Here is a 21059-nt window from a genome sequence, read left to right on the forward strand (position 1 = left end):
AATTTCAACAATTCTGCACACACACTCCAGCTGTGGAAATGAGCCCACCAATTTCAGCTCTGGCTTTCCACTGATGCCAAATGTTTCATCATATAAAAGGTGCATCGCTGACCATATAATAAGCTCAACTCACTTCCCACGTGGCTCAGTGGTAAAGAATTCACCTGCCAGTGCAGGAGATGTGGGTTCAATTCCTGGGTCAGGAAGATGCCCTGGAGTAGGTTGTGCCAACTCACTCCAGTACTCTTGCCTGGAAAATTCCATTGGATAGAGGAGCTTGCTGGGCTACAGTCCATGAGGTCCCAAGAGTCAGATGTGGTTGAACACACTAACAACAACTATTTAACATCTATTACAAGTTATTTTTAGAGAGTCCTGCATATATTATCTTCCTTTTTTCCATTGCTTTTGCCAGAACAACTGCTAAAAATATCATGTGATAGATTCTACCAAGAGAATAGTAGTAAAGAGATTTTAGATACCACCATGGTTCCAATAATGACTTAATAAGAATAAAGTTCTAAGCTAGTCCAGATCTGAATACATTCCCTCTGAAATCCACCCCCTAAGGTGAACACAGGGATAGAAAGCAAATGACAGACTTGTTTCTCCTAAAATTACAGCACAACTCAACTGTCTAGATTTGTTTATTCCAGACACTGTAAAGGGCCTTTTTAATAAGGTGGCACACAACCTGCTTTTCTATGGCTTTCAGCAATTGTGGAAGCAAAGTGCTCCAGCTCTAAATTATCAAGGTAAAGATGCCAAGGATATGTTCAACAAAGCCAACACTTAGGTGGCACATAAAAAAAGATAGCTGTTCAAGCAACCTGGGGCAGGAAAAGATAAACCAAAGAGGTATCATAGGGTCAGTTCTTTTCTATGTCTGTGTTGGGACATCAGAGGATTAGACAAGGAATTTTGTAAATACAGGAGACCCGGGTTTGATCCCTGGGTGAGGAAGATCCCCTGGAGAAGGAAATGGCTACCCACTCCAGTATTCTTGCCTGGAGAATTTCATGGACAGAGGAGTCTGGTGGGCTACAGTCCATGGGATCACAAGGAGTCAGACACAAGTGAGCAACTTTACTTTTGGGAATATGGATTCAGGGTGGAAGAGATCATCAAAACATGAAACAGTTATCTCATCAGGTTGTCTTTTTTTTTTTTTAGAATGTTCCTTTAATAATTTAATTAAATCCTGTAACAGTATAACATAACAGCAATGAATTATTGAGAACTGAGTCTTACTAACACAGACTTTAATTAATAAAACTAGAATTTAATATTCAGTGAAACACATTTTCTTTCCTAAAATTATCCCATTTCTTTTTTTTTTTTTTAACCAAACACAGCCAAGGCTAATTTGTTTGTTGTTGTTGTTGTTTTGGCTTTCTGGTTTTCTTTATTTTTCTTCCATTTATTTTTATTAGTTGGAGGCTAATTACTTAACAATATTGTAGTGGGTTTTGCCATACATTGACATGAATCAGCCATCGATTTACATGTGTTCCCCATACCGAGCCGCCCGCCCCCCCCCCCCCCCCCCCGCCTCCCTCCCCATCCCATCCCTCTGGGTCTTCCCAGTGCACCAGCCCTGAGCACTTGTCTCATGCATCCAACCTGGGCTGGTGATCTGTTTCACCCGTGATAGTATACTTGTTTCAATGCTGTTCTCTCAAAACATTCCACCCTCGCCTTCTCCCACAGAGTCCCAAAGTCTGTTCTGTACATCTGTGTCTCTTTTTCTGTTTTGCATATAGGGTTATCGTTACCATCTTTTAAAATTCCATATATAAAAAATAATAATAAAAAAAGAAAAAAATAAAATTCCATATATATGTGTTAGTATACTGTATTGGTCTTTATCTTTCTGGCTTACTTCACTCTGTATAATGGGCTCCAGTTTCATCCATCTCATTAGAACTGATTCAAATGAATTCTTTTTAATGGCTGAGTAATATTCCATGGTGTATATGTACCACAGCTTCCTTATCCATTCGTCTGCTGATGGGCATCTAGGTTGCTTCCATGTCCTGGCTATTATAAACAGTACTGCGATGAACATTGGGGTGCACGTGTCTCTTTCAGATCTGATTTCCTTGGTGTGTATGCCCAGAAGTGGGATTGCTGGGTCATATGGCAGTTCTATTTCCAGTTTTTTAAGGAATCTCCACACTGTTCTCCATAGTGGCTGTACTAGTTTGCATTCCCACCAACAGTGTAAGAGGGTTCCCTTTTCTACACCCCCTCTCTGGCATTTATTGCTTGTAGACTTTTGGATAGCAGCCGTCCTGACTAGCGTGTAATGGTACCTTGTTGTGGTTTTGATTTGCACAAATCACTCTCTGATAATGAGTGATGTTGAGCATCTTTTCATGTGTTTGTTAGCCATCTGTATGTCTTCTTTGGAGAAATGTCTGTTTAGTTCTTTGGCCCATTTTTTGATTGGGTCATTTATTTTTCTGGAATTGAGCTGCAGGAGCTGCTTGTATATTTTTGAGATTAATCCTTTGTCTGTTGCTTCGTTTGCTATTATTTTCTCCCATTCTGAAGGCTGTCTTTTCACCTTGCTTATAGTTTCCTTTGTTGTGCAAAAGCTTTTAAGTTTCATTAGGTCCCATTTGTTTATTTTTGCTTTTATTTCCAATATTCTGGGAGATGGGTCATAGAGGATCCTGCTGTGATTTATGTCAGAGAGTGCTTTGCCTATGTTCTTCTCTAGGAGTTTTATAGTTTCTGGTCTTACCTTTAGATCTTTAATCCATTTTGAGTTTATTTTTGTGTATGGTGTTAGAAAGTTGTTCTAGTTTCATTCTTTTACAAGTGGTTGACCAGTTTTCCCAGCACCACTTGTTAAAGAGGTTGTCTTTTTTCCATTGTATATCCTTGCCTCCTTTGTCGAAGATAAGGTGTCCATACGTACATGGATTTATCTCTGGGCTTTCTATTCTGTTCCATTGATCTATATTTCTGTCTTTGTGCCAGTACCATACTGTCTTGATGACTGTGGCTTTGTAGTAGAGTCTGAAGTCAGGCAGGTTGATTCCTCCAGTTCCATTCTTCTTTCTTAAGATTACTTTGGCTATTCAAGGTTTTTTGTATTTCCATACAAATTGTAAAATTATTTGTTCTAGTTCTGTGAAAAATACTGTTGGTAGCTTGATAGGGGTTGCACTGAATCTATAGATTGCTTTGGGTAGTATAGTCATTTTGACAGTATTGATTCTTCCAATCCATGAACACAGTATATTCCTCCATCTGTTTGTGTCCTCTTTGATTTCTTTCTTCAGTGTTTTATAGTTTTCTATATATAGGTCTTTTGTTTCTTCAGGTAGATATACTCCTAAGTATTTTATTTTTTTTGTTGCAATGGTGAGTGGTATTGTTGCCTTAATTTCTCTTTCTGTTTTCTCAAGCATTACCCTCAATGGTGAAAAATTGAAAGCATTTCCCCTAAAATCAGGAACAAGACAAGGGTGCCCACTCTCACCAGTACTATTCAACATAGTTTTGGAAGTTTTGGCCACATCCTTCATAGCAGAAAAAGAAGTAAAAAGAATACAGTTAGGAAAAGAAGAAGTGAAACTCTTGCTGTTTGCAGATGACATGATCCTCTACATAGAAAACCCTAAAGACTACCAGAAAATTACTAGAGTTAATCAACGAATATAGTAAAGTTGTAGGATATAAAATTAACACACAGGTTGTCTTTAATATAGTTCTCCAGACAAAGCTTATATGTGATTGTCCTTAGTCACAGAAGTGTTCAACTCTTTGCAACCCCATGGACTGTTGCCTGCCAGGCTCCTGTGTCCATGGGAATTCTCCAGGTGAGAATACTGCAGTGGGTTGCCATGCCCTTCTCCAGGGATCTTCCCAACCCAGGGACTGAATGCAGATCTCCCACATTGCAGGAGGATTCTTTATCATCTGAGCCACCAGGGAAGCCCTCATCTGTGATTATCTTCATGCAATTTCTTGCTCTCAGGAGGTGGTAGAAATCACATATATAAATGGAATCTGACTCTATTAGTTTCAATCTTTACAAAATCACTATTTTAATGTCCTGTAGATTCTTGTAGAGAATCTGTTTGTTTGGTAGCTTTTAATTATGCAGTTGTTTAATAGTTTCACTATTCAGCTGAATATCCATTCATTGCCTCTTCTCCAAATGCTGGATAATACTTAGAAAAGATAAGTCTGGGTAATCCAATTAGATAATGACATTCTCTCATTTGTAGTTGAAAATATCTTAGATTTATAATACACACATCTTAAATGTAGATTGGCTTTTTTTAAGAGTAAATGAGATCTAAAAAAAAAACCTAAACAGAAATCATGAAAAGACTGTCCTAAGCATGGTTATAGGAAAGAGAACATAAGAAACCATGACAGGAGTTCTGAAAAATAGCAAAGAGAGACCACTTTTTAAAATAATGAAGATGAAATAAACTGTTAAAAATTAATTTCCCCAAATTTTAAAATTACTTTTCTTTAGGTGTGTCATACAATCCATACTATGTTATTGCTTGTGTTGCTTTAAAGCATCAAAAAAATAAGAACAGAAATAGGATATAAGCTCAGTTGGAAAAGTGCTGCTCCCCTTGTGTAGTCAAGCCCACAAGCCCCTAGCACTCCATCTTCAATGCAAGGCCATAAACAAGAAAAACTATTACAGATGTCAGAATAAAACATAAAGGTAATATTTGTGGGAATTTAGTCTCCAACTGGTGATAACTGGTGAGTTCAGTGTGTATAACTTGTATTTTCAAAGTTGGTTGGTCAGAGAAGTGATTTGTTTCATTCATTCTAGTTTCAATGATTTGTTCTGTTTATTCTAATCATCTGGTCCCATCACCTCATGGCAAATAGATGGGGAAACAATGGAAACAGTGACAGACTTTATTTTATTGAGGTCCAAAATCACTGCAGATGGTGACTGCAGCCATGAAATTAAAAGACGTCTGCTCCTTGGAAGAAAAGCCATGACAAACACTAGACAGCATGTTAAAAAGCAGAGAAATCACTTTGCTGACAAAGGTCCATATAGTCAAAGCTATGGTTTTTCCAGTAGTCATGTATGGATGGAAGAGTTGGACCATAAAGAAGGCTGAGCACCAAAGAACTGATGCTTTTGAACCGTGGTGTTGGAGAAGACCCTTGAGAGTCTCTTGGACTGCAAGGAGATCAAACCAGTCCATCCTAAAGGAAATCAGTCCTGAATATTCATTGGAAGGATTGATGCTGAAGGTGAAGCTCCAATACTTTGGCCACCTGATGTGAAGAGCCGACTCATTAGAAAAGACCCTGATGCTGGGAAAGATTGAAGGCAGGAGGAGAAGGGGATGACAGAGAATGAGATGGTTGGATGGCATCACTGAGTCAATGGACATGAGTTTGAGCAAGCTCCAGGTATGGTGAAGGACAGGGAAGCCTGGTGTGCTGCAGTCCGTGGGGCTGCAAAGAGTTGGACACAACTGAGTGACAGAATAACAACAACAATTCTAATCCAGTCACTAGAGCAAAGGAAAAATCTAGAAAAGCGTCCCTTTCTGGTTCATCTTTCATGCTGAACAACCTGGAACCACCTGCAGTTCATGGAACTCAAGTTGTTTCCTGGCATTTTGCCTCTGTTCAAGGCATTCTCTGAATCTCAAAGGAATGCTCCTTTTTCCTGGCTACAGGTAATTATCCCATAAACTCGGCTCAGCTAGTACCTCCTCCAGGAGGTCCTCCTTGACTTCCGCCTCCTCCCTCCCTGTAGGCATCTCTCCTTGGTGCTCCCCTCCCCCTCTCTGTCACGGTTCTCACCAGTTGTGCTATAATCGTCTGTTTACTGCTCTGTGCCCCCATTAGAAGGCAAACTTTGTGAAGGCCATGACTGTGCTGTTTTCTTTACCTTCACTTTATCTCCTGATTTCCCAGGCAAGAATACCGGAGTATGTAGCCATTCCTTTCTCCAGGGGATCTTCCCGACCCAGGGATTGAACTCGCGTCTCTTGCATCTCCTGTATCAGCAGATGGATTCTTTACCACTGAGCCACCTGGGAAGCCAAACACTACCTTCCCTAGTAGGAAAACAGAACGGCCCTGACTGTGTAAATTGAGAGGAGAAAAAGCAAGAGGGAAGGACATAACTAAAAACCTCACTTCAATGAAGAGCACAGGCATCAGAATGAAGGAAGGAATACCAGAGCTGAAAGTCCTTCTCATATTTGTCCACAAAATATTACCTTTTTGACTATATCATCTTCCTGCCTTTATTTTCCTTCTAGTTTACATAAGGTGGGCAATAGACGGGGTGATAAAAAACAGGAAGAAAGCTGAAGTATTAAAAGTGTCTGATGATTTCACTGATTCCTATCAATAGATAATGAAATTTACTCTTCCACTCAAGCTACTTAACACTCTATGTTAATACACAGTAAAGAAAACATGAAAATTCAAAAAGAGCAAGGTTAATGGTGTGAACTACTAATGCCACCAACCACAGAAGTAAACAAAAGATGTTACAGACATCAAGCCATCACATGACAGCCACCTGGAGGGGGAGTCCTGAGGAAACTCAGAATGAAAACAAAGAATGCCTGCCATCTAGCTGTCAACTGCCGCAGACACGCCCGACTGTGCACTCTGAGGAAACTCAGGATGACAGAACACAGGATGCTGGCCCCGGATAGCTGAGGTGCATCTTAAAGGAACGACTGCAATGAGCCCAGACTTTGCATCTTCCCATACACAGAAAGGAGTTCCCTGGTGGCTCAGATGGTAAAAGCGTTTGCCTACAATGCGGGAGACCTGGGTTCTATCCCTAGGTTGGGAAGATGCCCTGGAGAAGAAAATAGCAGCCCACTCCACTATTCATGCCTGGAAAATCCCACGGACAGAGGAGCCTGGCAGGCTACAGTCCATGGGGTCACAAAGAGTCGGACACGATTGAACGACTTCACTTTCACACACAGAAAAGGGCTGATTTCATTAACTTGAGATTCCTTAATTATCAATAATCTTTTGATATTCTGGCTCCCTGCCCTTCGTTGCAAAAACTCCCATACATCCTGGCTCTTCAAAGCAGTCCCTCAGAGTGATCTGAGACTTCTGTCCCCTGGGCTCAAAGTCCTGAGAAAGTCTGCCTAATAAAACATAGCTCTCATCTTTACGGTTGTGCATTTTTTTCTTTGCATTGACAATGGGCTCCACTGGATTTACTAAAACAGCAAGGAGCAAAGAAATCTAGTGAGTGAGTATAAGGATAAAGGGCCAATGTTATAAGCCAAGATGGTCCTATATTTTATATATCATAGAGTTATAAATACAAGGGCAAATCTGTTCAACTAGTATGAAGAACATATGAGGCTTCCCCAGTGGAGCGTTAGTCAAGAATCCGCCTGCCAATGAAGAAGACACAAGAGATGCAGGTTCAATCCCTGGGCCAGGAAGATTCCCTGGAGAAGGAAATGACAACCTGTTGCAGTAATCTTGTCTGGGAAATCCCATGGACAGAGGAGCCTGGTGGGCTACAGTCCATGGGGTTGCAAAGAGTCAGATGCAACTGAGCGATAGAGAAGATACCACAGAGAAATCTTTGTTATTATAAACTGATATGATCTAAAATTTGACAAGGTAGTTAATTTAGTACCTCATGAATGAGAAGGAAAAAAAAAAATAGAAAAAAAAAGAGATTCACTTTTTTGGTTGGAATTCCTTAGGACTCAAAATGAACATAGAGAGAAATATTTTTTCAAAGTCTCTAAGAATATTTCTTAAAATATTCAGAGTCACCAGTTGCTTTAGATGGGGTGGTATTGAGGAGAATGTTGCCTGTAATTAGTTCAGTTATGTGGTATTGTGAAAAGCAATTGAAATACATGGTGCCAAATGAAGCAGAAAAAAAAATAAAAATGAGAATTTAACAGTAATTTTTAGGGAAAGTAACAAATCATTTTAAACAGAAATAATCCAGTTTGAACATCTTTCTCAGGGACAGAAGAATAACAGTGCAGTTTTCTGTACTTGAAGCACAAATTCAAGTGCTAAGATACACCCATTATCAGTCATTTGACAAATATCTGCTGAGTCCCTATTGTTTTCTGTCCCTGGAGACACAGAAATAAATAAGCAATGTTTCTTCTTCTTAAACAGCTCATAATTGGGCAACTGCAGTAAAGCAATAGAGCATGTGTGCTAAGTCACTTCAGTCTTGTTCGACTATTTGTGACCCCATGGACTGCAGCCTGCCGGGCTCCTCTGTCCATAGGATTCTCCAGGCAAGGATACTGGAGTGGCTTGCCATGTCCTCCTTCAAGGGATTTTCCCAACCCAGGGACTGAACCCACTTCTCTTACATCTCCTGCATTGGCAGGCAGGCTACTGACCACTAGTGCCACCTGGGGAAGTAGATGACTTAAGCCTACTCGGGGGAAAAGAGAAAAAGATACAGTGGACTATTTTGAGAATACTTGTGATTCATCCATGAGGCAAGAAGATAAACAGCAATAAACTCTCCAAATAGGGGGGAAAGTATCTGTATTTAGGACTGAAAACAGGATAGTCCTCACATTGAGGTTTAGATTTTTTACAGTCATGGAATTCATCGCTGTCAGATACACCCTCTGTGAAGAGGATGGACAGCATACCCGTTAATATACAGCATGAAACTGGTCTTCAAAAATATCATGGATAATTTCATGACTCAAGAAGTATAGAATTCAACCAGGAAAGATGCTGTATCAGATCAAATGTTTGCTGACAGAGGGAAACTCACTCAAAATGTGAAGATAATAGGAAATGATGACAGGGTCCATTAGCTTCTCAGATTGATCATGATAATATCAAAGTCCATGGGCTGAAGTATTCTGTAGCATTATACTTTAACAAAGAAAATGGGTAGATTTAGGAAATCTAGAGAGAACTGTTGATCTTGACAACATTTTTTAAAGAGTTTACTTCCGGCCAGGCTTATTAGATATAAATAACTCCCGAGAAAGACAACTGTAAGTGACAAAGAATTGGATATAGGACTCCATGTGAAACTGATGAAAATGAAAACTTTCATGAAATATTTCTAAAATGAAGGAAAACATAGCAAAGGCTAAACTATGCTCTCTAGATTTCAGACATGGAGGCCCAAAAAGGAAATAGAAGACTGTCGAGGTCAGTTTGGTCATCTGAAAAGTACTGATGTCCAAAGAGGCTGACCAGTCCATCAGAGTCACACTGCTGTTAGCAGATCTAGGCTGTGACACCAGTTCTTCCCAGAGCCTGTTCAGCGCACTGGTAGGAATACCATCAGAGCCTGTTTGTTCTTGTTTTGCTGTAGACAAAGGCGCCTCAGTTAATGGACACCCAACTCTGTGACCAGGTAAGAGACTTGGGTGTTTACACTTTCCTGTGTTCAAAATTAACTTTCCCTACCCTCATCCCTGAAGCAACACCCCAACAACACACAGTTTTATGTGTTCTCACTTCCATTTTGCTTAAATGAATGCACCAATAATTAAACAGGTAACTCTTCAACAACTTTCATAAACTATTATAAAATCAAGCAAAACGAGAACCTCACAATTCTTAATACTACATCTTCTAATTCATTTCCTCTTTCAGAGAATATAAAGTCCAACAGCCAAAAGGAATTTATTTTCTCCTATATAGCTAAAGTACTTATATATCTTTTTTATGGAATTGTAAATCCTGCCCCCTCTCCTCCTCCTCATCGTTTTTTCTCCTCCTGCCCTCACCTCTCCAGGCTCCCAACATATACATTCAACTTGAGAGGCAAACACAGCATGAAGACGGTGAGGTTCAAGAGGGAAGAGCTTTTTCCTCTGTAGTCTCACAATAGATAAGTGAATTTTCTGAGTTATTCATTAAACTTCTAGAGATATAAATAGAATAGTGAAGAGCAGCTATGAGCTATGACATCCTCTTGTGCTCAATCAGTAAGAACTTCATAACTCACTTGAGACTGGCAAGTTCCATATAATACATAAATATAAAGGCCTGGGAAGAATGTCAATAGCTCCCTCCGCCTACAGATTGTGAAAAAGTACCTCATGGAAATATAATAGATTAATTGCAAAGTTGCTGAGTTTAGATGGATAAATAAATAGAACAAAAGACCAAGGTACACACAGACCAAAGTCATGGGTGCATATTCCACTTACATATTCTATACATGTGCAACACATTTTAAGATTATGAACAGAAGCATTTTATATATATCACTTAGTTGTATTTAAAAATATTTTTTTTAAATCAAGCTTTTAGAACATTTGACAGTCATTTTGTCTTATCTTTCCCTAATATACCCTGGAGAAGGAAAATGGCAACCCACTCCAGTATTCTTGCCTGGAAAACCCCATAGACAGAGGAGCCTGGCAGGCTACAGTCCATGGGGTTGCAAAGAGCTGGGCACGACTGAGCGACTTCACTTTCCCTAATATAAGAAGGCTCATAGAACATATCTGTGGGACTTCCCTGGTGATCCAGTGGTTAAGAATCTGCTTTGCAATGCAGGTGACCCAGGTTCGGTCCCTGGTCAGGGAACGAAGATTCCACAAGACACAGAGCAACTAAGCCCATCAGCCACAACTAGAGTGCCTGTGCCACAGTGAAAGACCCACAGGATGCAGCGGGGATCCCACATGCTGCAACTAAGACACAGTGCCGCCTAATAAACAAGGCTGAGTTTAAAAAATAATTTCATAAAAAGAAAATATTTTTGGCAAGTGTTCTAGGCACTTTCAGATTGCCTGGACCAAGGACACAGGAAAAATCATCAGAACAAAGTATAGAATCACCACCCAAACCGTCACCTCCAGGAAAAGGGAAAGCGGTAATCAATCCTGACTCCGCTAGTGAGTGTATTTAAATTGTAGAATGTAGCTGCTCCCAAGATTTCCATGTTGCTTGTCTCTGTCATATTACAAATCAAAGGTTAGGAATCATACCCTAGACACTTGGAAGAGTTAATAGGCTTCCAAAACTCATGCCTTGCAGATTTTATAGCACAAGGATCAGAAGGTGCAGATTTATTTTTCTCATGTTCCCTTTGTCTCATCTTCCTTAGGTGATATATTTCTTTCTACCCCAAGAGCCACTTTTCTCTTTCTCTTTGAAATTTATATTAAACCAATCAGTATTTTAAAATGGCATTTCCCTTTGTGTGCATAAAAAAATTACAAGGTTCACACGAGTGAATCACTTAAAAAGTGTCTTATAATTACAGTGTAGATGATTTTGATGATAATTTGATTCATTTAAACTGTATTTAACATGAGTGCAATATCTCTCACATTCGATTTTACTTCTCAAAATTGACATTTGGAGAATTAAGTAGATTATCTAGATATATTGAAATCAAGGTTTAGAGGTTTGGTCAGCTTTTAAAAGAAAAAAACATCTATGAAGAAGACCCTTTGAGGATACATTAGTTATTTTAGCCATATGGATAACTTATCAAGTATTTTTATGGTATCTTGCTGGTGTAGATGTGCAGATAGCCCCTTCCCTGTTTAATGCACATTCCTCTTGATAATATATCCTTAATAAACATTTTTTAAAACATGCCGTTTGGTCCTAGGTTGAGAAGTAGCTGCTCTTCTTTGGTTTAACCCTCCATTCTATTAAGTACAATTCATGGGTTTTTGGTAGCTATATTTTATTTTGAGTTCTTTGATTCAAAGTGTTGCATGTTTTTCTCTATCTCTTATTATTACTGGGTTTCTGCAGGGGAAAATTGCTCATTGTTTAGGGGTTCTGTCTTAGTAACTTTGAAGTTTGGTATCACTCAATCTGATTATCATGCTATCCATGTCACTGGCTGAAATGCATAACAGAGCAAGGCTGCGAAAATGTTAAGGTTTATTTTACTGTTATACCAGCTTGTTAATTAATGGCTTTTTTAGTAACAGCATGATCTAGTAATTAAAAGCAAAGGCCTTGGGATTAAAACCAAATTAAATGCTGGACCTGCTACTGGCTAGGTAGTAATCTTGAGCAATTTCCTCATCTTTAAAATGGAGATAATAACAGTGCCTTCTTCATAGCACATATTAGAAAACAAGTTAAGGCAAGGCACATGAGGCATTCAGCATCTTGCCTGTCATTGTACTAATCATTATTTGCTAATATCATCATATCACTACTGGTAACACAATGTATGTTATCATTCAAAAATTAGTTCCATGATTTACATATATATATATATATTATCACATATTTTGTAACTGTATCAGACGTCAAAGTCATCATTTACCACACTGTTCAGTGCCTTTTTGAAATTCAAATATATTAGCATTATTAACACTACATATATATGCATATATATATGCACACACACACACTGGAATATATAAGTGTGTGTATGAATTTTTCCTACTGAATCCATATACATACTGTTTTAACAACTTTGTTTTAAATTCTAGAATTAGAAAGTCAAACTAATTAAGAGCTTCACATTTCTAATACTTCCTCCATCATCTGAAACGATGTCTCATTTCAAATAAAACAAAACCCAATAGATAAAAGGAATTAGTTTTGCCATTTAGCCAAGATATACAAATATATTTTTTATGGAATTGCCAAGTTTACCCCCACACTGCTGACTCCCATGATTACCAATATTTAATAAATGTTTATAACAGTTCTGTGAGAATGGTATCCAGGTTCAGTATCAACTTCTTAGAAAATTAAAATGTATGTTCACATGAAAGGAACTTGTTTCCAAAACTGAGGTACATACCTGCATTCAAAAAAGGTAGGTTATCTTTTCTGCTCACACTTTCTGGGGCTGAACATTCACAAACCAGTGCACACTAGAAGGAAAAAGAAGAAAGAAAACATAGTTGAACACGATCAAATGAGATTCTTTTATTTGCAAAACATGAGGCCATGCACACAGTTTCAAAAAGTTTTGAACAAGACATTTTTGAAAAACTATTTTGAGCTGTATCTTTAGGATGAATCTAGTTTAACTTGTGATTATTTACTTACATATAATATGATTTTATTATGCAGTTATAGACTACATTTCAGTTCGAGTTAAAGACTTCTTAGGAAAGAAAATTTGTCCTTTCTTTGTGGAAAAGAACCCTCCGTAACATGCTAGAAATAGGTTCCCATTACAGCAAATCACCTAAGACAAGGTGAATGGCTTTGTATTTCTGTCACCTGGGTGGGTCGATTTTGGATCAATAAAAAGCAAATTATTTTCTAGTTTTTAAGTAAAGGCAACTGTAAGTAAAAGAGAAAATATATTGTAGCATCTAATTTCACAATGCAAAAGGAGACTTTTTGTCTCTGGCAAAAGATACAAACACTTGCTCATAAAGGATGAGGGTACTTTATAAATAAGCTGATGTCCCATTTATGAATAAGTAGTTTATACACAAGCTAATCTAGAGATAATAGATGATCTATTAACCCATGATAAACAGATTCAGCTCATGATCCTTTACAGAACAGACACTGCTCTGGACAGGAGAGCGGAGAGACAGAGAGAGACACAGAAACCCACCTCCCTTCTTCTCCAGGGACTAGACCGGCTTTGAGATTCACAGCCACAGAGGTCATTGTTCATGATAGCAAAGTGTATGTCTCTCAAGTATTTTGAGAAGGGACACAAATAATTTAAAACCTTGATTTAAATGCTACTTTCTGTATTCTTAGAGTCTGTTACTCATTCTTCTATCATAACATTCATCACATTACTCAGGAAATTTCTAGATGGAGAAAAATGTTCTTTCCTAAATATTTTAGTGCTTATATTGAGATCTCACTGAAAGAATGAATAACTACAAATAATCCTTTAAATTTAGTGTTCTCTAGATCATTTTTGCAACCAACCAGAAGTCAGAGGTGATTCCTTTTTTTAATCCACAGGTATTTTGGATATGCACTTTCCAAACCACCACAGCAATGTGCAAGGATCCTTAGACACATTTAAAGTTCTTTATTTCTCCTATTTTCAATATTTTCTCTACTTCTTTCAGCCTACATAGGGCTGTTAGAGTAATCTTTGGTAAATATTATATTCAACATATCAGTGCTTGGTTCTAGAATGTAAAATGGTTATTTACTGTCCAATCAAGTTCAATATTCTCAGACTGGTCCTCAAATGCTTTTATGCTTTGTCCCTGACATCCTTCCACATAATAACTAGGTACATGGCTCTAAATCATCTTCCTTTCCAAAAGAATATCATCATCTACAATATAACTTATAGGGATGGTTGAGATTAAACCTTTTTAGTGAAGAAGTCCCTAATTCCCAGAAACCAGGCTATTATCCTGAGAAACTGCTTCTTTTTATGGAGGCAGTCCTGCCTCTTTGAAATCAAAGATAACTTTCTGTTTCCAAACTAAAGACCTGTTTCATTTCACCAAATGAATACAGACATATGACTTTTATATAACCATATCTTCCATCCACACTGGAAAACTGATTTTAAGGACATTTTAAACTAATATTCTTATTTTGCAAAGATACTGTATTTTAAAGTTCTACTATTCAGAATCCTCTCAAGATTTAAATCCATCGAACATAAACATAAAGTATCTAATAAACACTTACTAAATTAATATTTTCATACTTGGACCCTGGTTATTGCTTTCTTCAGTTGTTTCCTGAAGTGTACACTTTGTGTCACTATTTAGATTGAAAGTTCTCCAGGTCAAGAACCTTATTTCTTATTTCCTTAAGCTATATTTCAAAAAAAATTTTTTTACATTGACCTTAGAGTCATTGTTACACTGTGCCAGTTGCTACAGAGAATGCAAAGATGGAAATGAGGTGGAAATTGTGCTTAAGAAGGTTCAGCTATTTATACTGTTCATTGCTATTACGATGATGGATATTTCCAGCATTACACATTTGCATGGTGTGCACTTGCAATGTAATGACTCTACATTTGTGATTCTGAGCAGGAATAACAAAACATCACATGCTTTTTGTACCAGATGTAGCACCATAACCCTATTGATTGTGATTAATAATTTTAAAAGTATCTTTTGATGGTAAGTGTGGCCAAGCAGAAGAAACATAAGATATGTAAAATTCTTAGAGCTAAATGATTTTGACTCTCAGCTAATATATCAATTTGCTACGTGTTGATCTAGAAAATTAGCAGTATTGTATGAACAATAATCACAAAGCTCTGTATGAATCCATCAAGTCCAACACTTCATGGCTAAGTACTTTCACATTTGTTAGTTTATTCCATCAATCACGGTTCTCAAAGTTATTCTGGAGTCTCCTGGAAATTCTTGATGACTTTTTTTAAAGATACTTTCACTTAATTTATTATACTTTTTGGCTGGGTCACACAGTATGTGGGTTCTTAGTTCCCTGACCAGGGATCAAACTCATGGCCTCTGCATTGGAAATTCAGAGTGTTAGCCACAGGACCACCAGAGAAGTCCCCCTGATAACTTTTGTCTTGGTAGCCTTTGTAGCATCTAGCACAGGGTAAAGACAATTTTATTTTCAAATTAATACTAAAATATTATTTGTCTGTTTCTGTCTCTTTCTCTTATAAGCATATAGTAGAATTTTCTAGACTGTATCACCCAATCAAGTGATAGCTAATGGTATGTGTACTTATATACTCTTCTGTTTTAAACATTTCCTGTTTGACTTTCTATATGATAAATGTCTACAGATATAATTCAAATAAGTGAATTATATACAGTATAATTACAAATACAGTAAATGTCAGCAGATAAAATCCACCTAAATATAAATTTCAAGAGTGTAAAACAGAATTGCTATGCTTTTGTGATCTCATGGCTTAAACACCACCCAAATATCATCTGGTGACTCACAAATGCATAACTCCAGTTTGGACAGCCCACCTGAATTCCAGACTTGAACCTCCAGCTGCTTTGATACATATATACTTAAATATCTAAGAGAAATGTCAAATACAGCATCTCAAAATCTCCCATCTTCCTCCACCTGCTTCTCTCAGTGTTTTTGAGAAGATGGTAATTCTATTTTTTAGCTATCCTTTTCTCCTGGAGTATGGCCACAATTCACTTTCTCCATCAGCATCACCCTGATCCAGCCCATCTGCATTTCTACCCTGGATCTTCACAATCATTGGGTTTCATTATGGTGTCCATGCCTCATGGTAGGCTCTACTCAATACAGCAGCCAGAGGGTCCTCTTAAAATATGAATCAGACTTCACACCTATACACTCGTCTCCTCAACTGTCTTCACACACAGCCCAGAGCCTAACGGGCTTCAAGGAGGTACACAGTCCGTCTTCTCTGCTTCAAGAATCTGTCCTCAACTCCTATCCCTCTCCTCCTTGGCCCTTCAATTCTAGTCACACTGACCTTCTTGCTGTTCCTTCAACACAAGGAGCTTCCTGCCATCTTAGGACCTCTGCTTTCTGCTCACTTCGCCTATAATTCTTTCTCCTTTCAGAAATCCACAGTTCTTATTCCTTATTTCCTGCACGTTTCAGCTCAAATATCATACTACTAGTGAATCTATCCTTGACCATCCAGTTTAAAATGGCCACAGCCTAGGACTCTCCAGTCCTTTTTTCCCTATAGCAAATAGCACCATCTGACCAATAATATACTGCTTATTTTTCACTGCTGCTTCACAAGAAAGAGGCATCTGTGCCTACTTGGTTCATTGATGAATATGTGTGTGTGCTCAGTCACTTCGTCGTGTCTGACTCTTTGCGACCCCATGGACTGTAACTGACCGGGCTCCTCTGTCCATGGGATTCTCCAGGCAAGAATACTGGAGTGGGTTGCCATGCCCTCCTCCAGGGGATCTTTCCAACCCAGGGATGAGCCTGCATCTCCTGCAGCTCCTGCACCACAGGCAGATTCTTTGTGGCTGAGCCACTGGGGAAGCCCTTGTACAGTGCTATATGTAGCCAAATATTTTCCCATCTAGGAGACAATTTTGGATTTAATTTCTTCAAAATTAAAATCGACTTCATTTATTCATTGATTCAGTTTCCTTCTGTCAGGCTCAGTTCTGGGCACTGAGGGTAGAAAAGAGAACAAAACAGACAAACACCTTTCTCTCAGGAAGTTTAATTCTAGTGAAGGAAATAAACACTACATGAGATAAATAAAAACACACATGAGGTTGGACAGCAGTAAGTGCTAGAGACAAAACAACTCAGAGAAGAGAGGGTGTTTCCGGCAGGCATTGCAGTCTTATATATGGTGGCAGAGAAGGCTTCGGTGAGAAAGAGATTTTATATAAAGACCAGAGGAAGTGAAGCAGTGGAGCACAGATACTGGGGAAATGCTACATGGATAGATTGAATGACAAAGCTCATGGACCCAAGTTGGAAATGTATCTGGAATGTTTAAGGAGCAGCAAAGAAGATAATGTGGCTGGATCAAGATGGACAGAACTGAGGAGCAGAAAAGGAGGTGAAGGATGTGAAGGGGACCAACACATGTAGGATTTAGATTTATCGGGGCTTCCCTTATAGCTCGGTCGGTCTTCAGGAGATGAGAGGCCACCTGAGGAATGACACATTCTGTATTATATTTTAGTAAGTGCTCTGCTGAAAACAGACTATGATGGTGGTGAGGATGGCAGGGAAGGAGGCTGGAGGGAGTCAGGGAGACATGCAAGAGACCACAGTAAGTCCCCTATCTACGAACCTTCAAGTTGTGAACTTCCAAAGATGCAAACATGCGTTCTACCAACGTAAGCATGGCTGAAACTGCAGCCTGCCCTCCGTCTCCTATTGCTGATGACCTTTCAGCTCTCCCATCTCCCACCTCCTCCTGCTCCTGCAGGCAGTAACTCTTCTTGCCTATTCACTCGGTGCCAGCCCTCCTATGCCAGCCATTGTATGGTACTACTGCATTTTGTAAGGTTAAGAATGTTTCCTTATTTAATGTTCATGTTTGTTTTTTATGTATTATTTGTGTAGAAAGTATTATAAGCTGATTACAGTACATTACTACATAGCCGATTGCGTAAGTTGGGTACCAAGGCTAACTTTGTTGGATGTATGAAAAATTGGACATATGAACATACTCTCAGAATGGAACTTGTTCATATGTAGAGGACTTACTGTACTGCAAAAATCTAGGTGACAGACAATGTAGGTCATAGTGCCTTAAGTGGTCACAAGTTGTCAGATTCTGAATTTATTTAGAAGTCAAAATGAACAGGATTTACTGCCATATTGACTATGAGAGGAACGAAGGACTGAAACATAACCCAAAATTTAACAGAAAATTTTTAAAATAAACTTAATGTTTTTCACCTTACATGTTAGCTTTGTAAAAAGACAATGTTAGTACTTCTTCTGTGAATTTTTCTTTGTACTATTCCGTCATTTTAACACTTTGTGTTCTATTTCTGTGTTTTTATGTATCAAATAGAAGTTTGAACCAGTGTAATATGGTGAAGGACCCTATGCACAATCTTCCTTTGATTTAAAAACAAACAAACAAACAAAATCCCATAATAATATGGTTTTAGGAAACAAGTAAATGTATGTGAGAGGAAAGAGCTTGGATTTTCATTTATAAAGATTCAAGATTAAAATGTCATATTTTACATCAGAGGTACTATTATGAACTGAATCACGTTCCTCGGAATTCACATGTTGAAGTCCCAATGTTTCACGTCACTGTATTTGGAGATAAGGACTTTGTGGAATGGGTTAAATGAGGTCACAAGAGTAGGACCTTACTGTTACAGCTCGTGTCCTTAACAAGAAGAGGAGGAGACACCAGAGCTCCCTCTTTCCCTCCGTGTACGTGTCCCATGGAAAAGCCTTGTGAGGACACAGCAAGAAATCTGCAAGCCAGGAAGAGAGGATTCACCAGGAACTGAATCATCTGGCACTGTGGTTCGGGACTCAGTAGCATTTCAGAACTGTGAGAAATACATTTCTGTTGTTTACATCATTTAGTCTATGGTATTTCATGACAGCAGCCCAAGCAGGTTCATACAGGTACTAATTTTTTATTCTGCTCAGTATATATATAAGGGACAACATGTGCCACTTAGTACACGACTATGGTGCAAAGAGTTGTTCCATTTCTTCCCCCGCATTCATGCAAACCAGTGAGAGGGATGTGGTTTTAGGATAACCTCAATCTCAGTTACTTTGTCTTTTCATATATTTCAGCCATTGACTAACTTCAAGATTTAAATCACTATTAGTAACAGACCATGTGAATACATTTCATAGAGAGTTTTTGATTTAGCAAGTCTGCAAAAGAGTCCTCATATTTTAATTTCTAACAAACACTGTGATGATTCTGACCACACTTTGAAAAGCACTGAGATAGCGTTCTTTCCACATAACTCTTCTAAATATCATGCAGAGTGGACCTTATGACAATGCTCTTCATGACTGTTCCTAGGGATTGCCAACAGGGTTTATAGTAACTTTATAAAAAACTTTACAAAAGGTCAAGAATGCAGATAGGATAAAGCTAAAACCAAGAATGCTTGATGTGGTTAGCATTTTAGTCCACTTATGACAACTACGTGGTACGTGCTGACACTGCCACCTATTTTTAGAACAGCTCAGTTAACTCATTTTTTTAAGTTCATATTACTAAATCAGAAACATTATGTACGACTTTAGTGGGGCATATTCCTGAGTATCAAGTTCTCCATTTATGAAAAGAACATGACTCAATTTGTGCTATTCCATAATAGCAACATTGTAAAGGAGTCAAGGGGTGAGCCAGCCTTGGGAAAAAATAGAGGTGGCTGGTAATAGGTTAGGAAAAATGGAAAGCAGTCTTCCTTTGAAATGGGAAGAGTTTCAGCTCCTGGTCTCCAAGGGTTCAGGCACAACTATCTGCCTATTTCTGCCTTTAGTTCATCCTGTCCCCCTGACACCCTCCCCACCTTCTTAACCTACAAATCCTCCCTCTCTAATCTTGACACACACAAGCATCCATGTGGCAATGACTAACAGGAGTCTTACACAGAACTCCAGAGTTAACAAGGGCTGAATGACTGAACCTAGCCACAAGACAGGAATCTTAAGACGATCTGCTGCATAACTTCAACATGGCCCTGCCATTTGCCAGCAACCTGATTCAAACATTGGACCTCATTGAAATATGTTCATGACCTGGAATACATTCTGAGGGAGAGTAGGGAACTGAGAAGAACAAGGCTTGGGGAAGTGGTAAGACCCTAGCCTATGCAGACTAAGAACAACATTTTTTTTGAAAGTCGGTTTAGATTTTTTTTTTGTAATGTTAACAATTTGTTAAGTGCTAGATAAGCGCTGTCTCTCTCCCTTGTAGATGCTTCTTCAGTACCAAAAATTAAAACATGCTCCCAGACAAGGGACACTAAGCCAGAAAATAGGTCACAATGAATCATGTTATTAAAAATGCTCATTTATGAAAAGGCAGACATTCTAATATATAAACAAATTCATTTCCCTGAGGTGGGGGGGAACTATTAGTTTATAACTCGATCCCCTGTCCCTCAGTGAGACAGGCAACTCCCTTCCTAAATCAGGACTTTAGACTAATAATTGTCTCTCTATTTAAAGAAAAGAAAGTAGAAAGGAAATAAAAATCCTGGATACTGACAATATTGGGGCTTTTATTCTGGACTTCAAGGAAGCTGGCACTGGCCCTCCCCCTCCAGAGTCCCCACCCCCGCACCCCCACCAATCCTCCCAGCCCATTTACCACTTCCTGCTTATTTTTTTCCATAATTTCCTAAGGCACAGAGTTGTTCAATCTGTCCTCCTTCACATGAAAACAAAACCCAAACTCCAACTATATGGCTTTCCAAAGAGAATTTTGAGAGCAGAGAAGTGGTTACATTTGGCAATAGGCCTCCCAGAATGTTCTGTGCATCTCACATAGGGCTAACTACTGCAGGATACAACAGCGATCAATACTTTTGTTCTAACTGAGAAGAGGCTGTGCCAACACAGAGAGCCAGCTGTGAAGAGAAAGGTGTTCTGAATGGTGCGTGGCTTTGCATAGTTTCATACAAACAGGCCGTCTGGGTTGTGAGGATGAGACACACTTAAGGTACTCCCATTCCAAGGCTGATTTCTCATTTAGCTTT

The 21059-nt window shown here is 38.7% G+C and overlaps 1 protein-coding gene across 4 annotated transcripts in view; it reads right to left on the minus strand.

The window, feature by feature from the left end:
- The window catches only part of INPP4B (inositol polyphosphate-4-phosphatase type II B), an 839852-nt gene that overhangs the window by 227811 nt on the left and 590982 nt on the right, over window positions 1-21059 (minus strand). For all 4 annotated transcript variants that reach the window (XM_043902501.1, XM_043902500.1, XM_043902504.1 and 1 more), the window contains one exon: window positions 12746-12818. In XM_043902501.1, the coding sequence (XP_043758436.1) occupies window positions 12746-12818 (73 nt within the window). The remainder of the gene's footprint in view (window positions 1-12745; window positions 12819-21059) is intronic.

The sequence above is a fragment of the Cervus elaphus genome, chromosome 5 (assembly GCF_910594005.1).
Source record: "Cervus elaphus chromosome 5, mCerEla1.1, whole genome shotgun sequence".
NCBI classification, from domain to species: Eukaryota; Metazoa; Chordata; class Mammalia; order Artiodactyla; family Cervidae; genus Cervus; species Cervus elaphus.